General features: G+C 41.3%; 1 protein-coding gene across 4 annotated transcripts in view; it reads right to left on the bottom strand.

Moving 5' to 3' along the window:
• nsmfb (NMDA receptor synaptonuclear signaling and neuronal migration factor b) overlaps positions 1 to 8,441 on the bottom strand; it is a 73,645-nt gene that overhangs the window by 31,285 nt on the left and 33,919 nt on the right. For 2 of the 4 annotated variants that reach the window (XM_005940101.3, XM_005940104.3), the window contains exons 3-6: positions 6,645 to 7,403; positions 6,410 to 6,482; positions 5,294 to 5,299; positions 1,722 to 1,790 (exon numbers count right to left, since the gene is read on the bottom strand). In XM_005940101.3, the coding sequence (XP_005940163.1) occupies positions 1,722 to 1,790; positions 5,294 to 5,299; positions 6,410 to 6,482; positions 6,645 to 7,403 (907 nt within the window). The remainder of the gene's footprint in view (positions 1 to 1,721; positions 1,791 to 5,293; positions 5,300 to 6,409; positions 6,483 to 6,644; positions 7,404 to 8,441) is intronic. The other 2 variants (XM_005940102.3, XM_005940105.3) reach the window with 1 other exon arrangement.

Genomic DNA, 8,441 nt, shown 5'->3' with positions numbered 1-8,441 from the left:
GCACACACACACAAACTCATACAGCATATGGAATGTCTCAGTCTTGGTGGATGTGAGGCCCGTTGCCAAATATTGATCAATTCATTGGCTTTGACTGCCAGCCACAGAGTGCAGAGCTGCAGCAGTATATTGACAGACCCGTTTTTACACTTCAGTGTTCAGTGAGGAACATTTATTAAACCTGCCACCCACAGCCTCCACGATTCACGACACACACACACACACACACACACACACACACACACACACACACACACACACACACACATGTGCGCCGGAGAATGCTTTTACGAGCCATGTGATTGCCCCGTAGGTAGGGATTGGAAGGCACGGTGAGTTCCTCATGCAGAGAGTCAAAATACACAAAGTGAATGTTCACCAGCAAACAGTCAGAGCAGAATATGGTAACAGGAAAAACACTTGAGTGCTGGGTTTACTGTGCGCTGGTTAGACATAGTCTATGGTGAAACATCACCCTATCAAGATTCAGATGGTCTAGATTAGAGTAACAGGAACATTAATACAGAAAGCATGATTAGATGTTCATCATTACTAGGAGATATTTTAATTTTCTTTTTACGTGGCTGACCTCACATCAAGGTCATCTTCTCTTGCAACTCTGAACTTTTTTCAGAGTTTTTTTAGGTCACGCCATAGAAGTCTGATCATGTTCCTTGGTAAATGTGACTGTGCAATAGAGAGTAGTTGTCCTCCAGTTTTTTGAAAAACAAAAGAAAAATGTTCATTTCATTGTGAGGAAGTGAATGGACTTACAAGTTGTGCAATTAGGACAGCTGGTAAATGAAAATTGTGTGGTCATACCAAAAACTTCTCAATGAAGTTCTGCTATCACAGAATGCATGCACCATAGTTCAGGTCATGTCCAGTGAAGTCAATGTGCCATAATAACCATTGTATTAACGATATATTTAATAACGCTGCACAGCAACAGTTACTCAAAAAACACTTTTTATCCATAACAAGAACAGCAAAGAAACTATACAACAGAAAATGCAAATGCTATTTATGCTCTCCTCATAACAATGATAAGAAAAAATAAACTGGGCCAATAAGACATGCTTGTTATTACAGGGATATACATGTTAATGTGATCCCCCCCTGCTTTGTATTTTGCCAGTTCTCTTATCTGGGGTTCATACTTGGCAAATAACACTCTCAAGGAAAAGAGCACATACAGCACTATCTTTCTGTTGAACAAAACCCCTGTCATAAAAGACGATTTGGCGAATACAAGATCATAAAATAATCTTTTTTTCGCTTGCTTCAAGACCATATTTCACAGGACTGATTAGTTAGCAACATCCCTCTCGCCGGTAGGCTAAGTGATTTTTAGCCAATTACAAGTTGAACTCGGTGGGTGGGGTTGTTGGCTAAGATGCAATGATTAAGAAATGGCGCAACTGATGTGTCTATGCAAGCTAATTTGTGATATGCACTGGTAATAGATATTTAGTTTTTAATGCACCTTCTCTGTGCATGTTGTGCCATCAGTTAACCCTTCGCGTGCCAGCATGAGTGCCCAGGGTTGCCGGCCCCTGGTCTACAACACTTGAAATATAAATAGAAACGAGGTTGAAAAGACTACGAAAAAAATTATTTTAAAATCGGATAAAAGGCATTTCTGTTCAAGAAGTTGTTTTCTTTGTTGGGTAATAGGGTAACTATAACAGCACCACACAGGACAGGACAGGGCACGGTACCTCTCCATCATGGTGGCTGCCTCCTGCTCTCTTTTCCGTCTCTTTCTCTCAGCAATGCCTCGGAAAGCCCTGCCGGGACGTCAAAGCATTAAGTTGTTTTGTTTGGAAATATAGGTTTTTGTTTTAGCTGCGCCTGACAGCAACCAAGGATTTTTTTGTCTGAACCCAATCTGACCCAAGGGCTAAAAAACTCTACTATTACTTGCTATATCTGGTGAGCTTAGAAATTAATGCAGCTTTTAAGTTGATGTTTGTTATAAACAAAGCTAACTAAAATGCCACACAGTAACAAAAGGAAACTAAAAAGCCCATAGGGTCTAGTTGGGTTCGGGCATAAAGTTTAGTTAGGGTGGTATGGGAAGACACTAAAGGTGTCAAAGGTGAGAGGTTTGAAGTCCAGTAGGGTTAGTGAGAGTTTAGTTAGCTTTGGTGAGTAGTTAAAGTTAGCAGCACAGGGACATCTAATCCACCAAAGGCAGAGGACATTGAGGATAATTGCATGTACACTCACGCACCCACACTCACAAACTACAACCACAATGTAGGAAAAGACACTGAGGGAACAAAAGACGACTTTATATTCATTTAAATATGAATGTTAAATTCTTTTTTGTGCAGCTTCAACAGCCATTATGGGATGTATTGGTTTTTTTCTTGGTTGGTGGGGTCGTATTATTTTGTGTAGGTCTCAAAAGGTCAGGCCTAATCAAGACTTTTAGAACTTGTTGCCCTGGCTGTCTTCTGACCAATTTATCTCATCTTTATGAAAAGCCTCTAGGTAAGACTAGCTATTTCCTGATAGCACAGAAACTCATTATGTTCCCTTACTTGTAGGAGGTTGAAAGAGAACCCAGTTAAACTTCAGAAATGGATTATCAGACCAGTGCTGAGATGTGACATCCTCTGTTTCACATTTTGATGTACTGAGAAATATTTCTGCACCACAATTTTTGCAACACATTATTAACCATTCTGCCAAGTGTGTAACAGTATGCCTACACCGAGGTGCCTTTCCCAGTAGGGACAGTAATGGTTCTGACAGGGCGTCAGACATAATGAGAATCATCTGTGACAGCGTATGTCAAAAACAAAGTCCGGTCCTACGGTCTGGTTTTCACCAACGGACAGACAGACAGGCAGGCAGCTGATGAGCCCTGGGATGACAAAACATGAGGCTGAATTCACTGGAGTCTGATTATTATCCAAAAGCTCTCTGCATTGCTATTGCAGAATTTTTTCCCCTCGTGAATTCACTCACGTTTTGTTCCTTCTCACTGCAAAAACAAACAGGTTGAAGAGATGTTTCCTTCAGCCTGTCCCTCCTTCCACCATCTGCTATCACCAGTATATTTAAAAGCTGACAGCCTACTTCCTCTATTGTGCGATAAAGCAATCCTTTAAATTTTCTGCCAAATTTATCAAGCAGCCAGCAGAGAGAGAAGAAGAAAAACAGATTTTTCGCTGTCTTTGGCAGTAGGCACATGCAGTTTTATAGTTTCAAACAGTGGTTTACATAAGCTTAAGCCTGTGAAGTCTAAGCCATCAAAGGTGAAAACACTAAAAGCAAAAGTGACCTACATATTCTGAGTTAAGGTTTGGGTTATTTGCTGATGATGGTGACTTAGACCTTAGAGAGTTAAATATGAGAAGATAAGTTATAATACTAAAGATCTGAAGATATTAAAGTATTGAAACTTAAGCAGTACTGGGGGCGGCTTTATGTCTGCTGACAGCTAGATTGGTAGTTGCAAATGAGAGTAGGCAAACATTTGAAAAAGTGTGTGATCTAGGTAACTAGAATTTCATCATGTCTCACATGATGCATGGTCACCTTAAAAGTTTACCAAGAAACTTGGGAAAAATGTTGTTTCCAGAATTTGATCAACCAAGTCCAGTAATCTAAGTTTAATAGGAGTTCCCAGTTTACCTTAATAGATGGAATCATTAGCAACCAAAAAGCCTTAGAGACTCTTGTTTATCTTTCTTTACAGTAAAGCCATACAGTCTACTTTTGACACCAGCAAGAACGGATATCACATGTGTGATCAACCTTATTAAAAAAAAAGACTAAAATTATCACCTGGTCGTTGATTGGTCACATTGCAGTTTAGATTACTGCTTGTTCAAACACATAATGTATGAAAACGCTCATGTCCCTTTATTAAATTCCTTTAAAGATAAGTGATTCACAGTCACATCCCCTGTATGTAAGTAATGGTGTTAGATACTGACTAGACAACTGTTTTTGCAGAAAATAGTGATGTGACCATAGATTGCTGGGGCCAGGAAAATAACTTTCCCAAAGAGAAATGAGAAACTGGGACTGCTACGGAGGGCCGAATATTCAGTCCAATTCTGCTCAATAGTAATTTTATTGGAAATGTTATCCCTTTATAAACCACTAATGGTAATAGTAGATGTTACAAGTAGATCCTAATTGTGACCCCTTGGGAAAATCAAATGCCCACTCTTAGACTAGCTGGATGTTGCCACCAACCCTTCTTGTTTTTGAATTCCCATTTTTGAAGCCTCAAGCTGGGTCACCAAGCTGTTCTCACCTTAACCTCTTTGAAACCACACATTATAATCTGGTTCTTACTCTGAAACCATCATCACAATATTTAAAAGCTGACAGCCTGCTAAAATACAGTTTACACTATCTTTTAGCAGGAGGCAGGTGTAGTTTCATAGAGTAAAAAAAAAAAAAAAAAATCTTATAAAACAACCAAAGTGTTTTCGTGGAGATATGAATGTGACAGTATAGCTATGGAAGGGACAGGAAGCAAAATGTGCAAAGGACTGCACTGAGACATTACAAGAATGAAACAAAGGTTTCATTGGTGTTGTGAGGGACAAAAGAGGCAGGTGACGTGTGATTTAATCACATGATTTATAAAACACTGTAAAAACATGTCTGCTATTAGCTGTTCACTGCTTATAGCTAGTTAGCTATAGCTAACTTATCTCTGCAAGTTTTCTATAGTATTGTCTCCCCAAAAAAGCCTCCGCTGTGTTTTGTGAGCTATTTTTTTGTGAGCTTATGTTGTGTTTTTCCTTTTTCTTATGTGTTTTATTCAGCTTTTTTCTATTTGCCATTGTTTTCTTAAGTTGCTATGCATTTGACCTTTTAGGGTTGCTGTACGACTCAGACCTCAGAGGGTTAAACAGCATTACTAAGATTTATCTATAGACTTATGCACAAGAAAACAGCTTTGAGTTCATGGTTTTAGTTTTCAGACATAACTTTGGTAGTCAAGTCATCACTGCTACACTGTCTTTATCAGAAATATATCAAAGGAGTTCATTTCAACAAAGAATTGTTGCTATTTAAATAATGCTTGGCATGACCTACTTTTCATTCCTACCAAACCTTCCTTGCCTTTAATCTTACATCCACATATTGACATCCCATCCAGCAGACACCGAGGTTGGGGGAATAAGGACACAGTAGACTGACTAGCACAAAGCCACATGAGGAACAGAGTTCAATGCGAGTTACCTAACTGGCATAGCAAGAAAAAAAGAAAAAGCAACAAGGAAGAACAGTGGGGGCGTTTGAAAGATTTACTCACGATATTCTACAGTCGTGGTTTGGAAGGCCGCCACACAGTGTGGAGAGGAAGAAGAGGAGACAAAAATGAAAGAGAAGTTAGCAATAGGGCCAGCCAAATACTCCACATACCCAAATTTTGGAGTGAGATTTATGTTCCAGTTCTCATTTTCAGGAGAGACAAAATGGAAGAATCCTACCTATAAATAAGTGAGCAGGGACTGGGATTCAAATATGACATGCACATTGAAAGAAGTGAGGAAGAGGAGATGATGACTGATGAAATATGTACATGTATGTACATCTAAAGTGTACCAAAATATCTCACCAGTTAGTTCTCAAGGACTGGCTATAACCAAACACTTAGTTTAATGTGTAGTCAATAATGTGTAGTCAATTAAACTGTGATATATCCATCATTCAGCCTGCCATTTAAATCAAAAGCGAGAGTCAGACCCATATATCAGTTTGACTCTAATACGGACACAGGCAGTCGGAAACAGATGGGGAAAGGAAGGTGAGACATATGGATAGCAAAGAGGGAGTGTGAGAGAGAAGAAGGGAAAAAAAGATCATGGTGGGTGCGCTTTGTCTGTTTGAGAGTCATAATTATAAGGTCAGGGTGATAGGTGATAATTAACCTGTCAGCAAGACTGGAACGGAGTTGTGTGTCTGCGTGTATGTGTGTCTTGGTTAAGGCACGTACACGATCTAGACCAACACATTTCCAGCTTTCTAAATGTGTTGATTTCAAAGACTCTTGGCTGCTAAGTTTAGAGGAACAAGTACTATGCACAACACTGGAAACAGGTGCGTTCCATTCAGCTGGTATCATTGTTTACTGGGACACTTGTTGGACCATGTTGTTAAAATTACTAAACTGTGCTTCTACCAGTACAGATCTAAAACATCCAGTTTTTCTATGGGCAACTGCTTATTTCTAAAAAAATGTCAAAGTGGCTTCCTATATTAATAAAACCAACGAGCAGAAATGTGTGAAAGCTCATTAAGACTTTGTATTAGAATGTTACATTTGTCTCTTGGAAGGAAAAGACTGGGGCCGTATCCTGCCAACATGGCAGCGAGATGCTGTGATGCACAGAGTGGGAGTGAAGGTGGATTTCCATGCCATACTCACGCCTGCATGGTGGTGGTGGCTGTCTGAAAGCTGAACATATTCTCTTTGGGGAACCAGCTGTTAGGATTGTCCTCTGCAAACACAAATAAGAAAAGGAAGGTGTGTGTCAGTGAGCATTACATTCAAACACAGGCCTTACAAATAGCAGTGGAGGTGAATAAAAACATGGTGAGAACGTGTTTAAATTCAGGCTCAGTTTGTTTATTCGTTTAAACCTTCACATTTAGTTTTATACCCCTGTCATCTGTAGATGCTCTGTCCTCACTGTACATTCTCTCCAGTTTTTTGCGTTGCTTCCCTCCATCTCGGGGTGAGGTATCTAGGTCCAGGGAGCGCTGACTTTGGCATGGAGCCCGAATGCAGGCAACGCAGTCTGGGGTGTAGTCATCCCGCGACCCACCTCTCCTCATTCCCCAATCACGAATGTTGCCAGCGCTACCTGAGCTCTGCAGCGGCTGCGATGATGCGCCTCCGTGATGCTGCTGGGCATGATGTTGGTTACTGCGGTGATGGCTGCTACGGTGATGGCTGCCACGGGCAGCTGAGGCGGTTGGTTGGCTGGTGCAGGATAGGCCATGACTGGCAGCAGAAGTGCTCTGTGAGAGAGGCTGCTCCCGGGAGCCCTTCAGCACCTCCAACTCCAGGCTCTCCTCACTGCCACGGCCCCCGAGGGTCATCCCGCCTTCCCTGGTGATTGTGTACACCCTGGCTGGCTTCACAGCAACAGGCCCCTGTGAACCCCTGGCAGCAGGTGGGTCCTCTATGGAAAGACTGCGTTCGGCAGAGAGTCGCCGTTTGGAGGGGCCAAGTGATGCTTGAGCCTGGAGAGTGTTGACTTGAGATTGAGACTGTGGGTTAGTGCTGGGATTAGACTGGCTGGACTGGGCGGGTTTAGCTATGGATAAACAACGGCTCTGTGGTGGCAGATTGTTGTTATGCAAGTGACTGACGTCTGGAGAGTCCTGGCCAGAGAAAGTTTCAGACAGTAGATGATCTGGGGATAAAGAGAAAGGGGATGAAGCAAAATTAACAAGAAAACATAGCAAGTGAGAGATAAATCATGCTGTCTGTTTTCTATATAGCTTTCATAAACGGACATCAGATAAATGCTTTCTATGTAAATAGAGTTAACAGGGAGCTTGCTTGTGTCTCTTTGGGATTTGTAGCTCTGGCAGCAGAGTGGTAAACATTTACTAGCTGCAAAGCTTTTGTGAGCACATGAGGAAAATAGAGAGGTGGCATAGTGATGGAAAAAAAACAAATAGCGAAAAGATGAAAGATTCAGAAATGGATGAGCCGGTACAGTCCAAGAAGCCCAGTTGTCCTGTAGGATCATGAAGGATGAATAGTTCTTCTCACTGTATAAATGGTTGCAATGCTGCAGGCTTGAAAGCAAGTGTAATCTGATGGGACTTGCTAGTTTTTCATTTTGTGTGTCCTGTGGATAAATAAGTATGGGTATAGTGCTAATATAGTGCTAATTTTCCGATGCCTTTAATTTAGTTTTATCACCTTATAACGATGTTCATTTTTTTAACAAATCTTTTTAATAATCATTGTCTTTCTATTTTAGACAATGTTTGTCCTGTCTAAACAAGACTACCTCCGGTTTCAAAGTCGTCTCCCTGGATAAATGACAGCATTCGCCTCTCAAAGCGTTGCCGCCGTAAGGTTGAGCGTTTATGGAGGAAAACGCGTTTGCATGTCCATCTCCTTCATTTAAAGGACCTTTTAGTCCCTTTTAACACTTCACTTCGAGATGCGAGGGCTGCCTATTTCTCAGACTTAGTGTCTAAGAGCAGAGGTAACCTTCTATCTATGGTACTATTCAACACCATTAGTGATATTGTTACTCCTGCTCCACCTGCTGTCCCAAATTCATCAAATGAAGATTGTGAAAAATTTCTTTCTTTCTTCGTTGAAAATGTCAGTAACGTCCATCCATCTTCATCCACTTATCCGAGGTCGGGTCGCGGGGGTAGCAGCCTAAGCAAAGAGGTCCAGACCTCCCTCTCCCCAGCCACCTCCTCCA

The sequence above is a fragment of the Haplochromis burtoni genome, unplaced genomic scaffold, assembly GCF_018398535.1.
Source record: "Haplochromis burtoni strain Fernald_Lab_line unplaced genomic scaffold, NCSU_Asbu1 Contig_286, whole genome shotgun sequence".
NCBI lineage: Eukaryota > Metazoa > Chordata > Actinopteri > Cichliformes > Cichlidae > Haplochromis > Haplochromis burtoni.
This window is presented reverse-complemented; position numbering and strand designations above follow the sequence as displayed.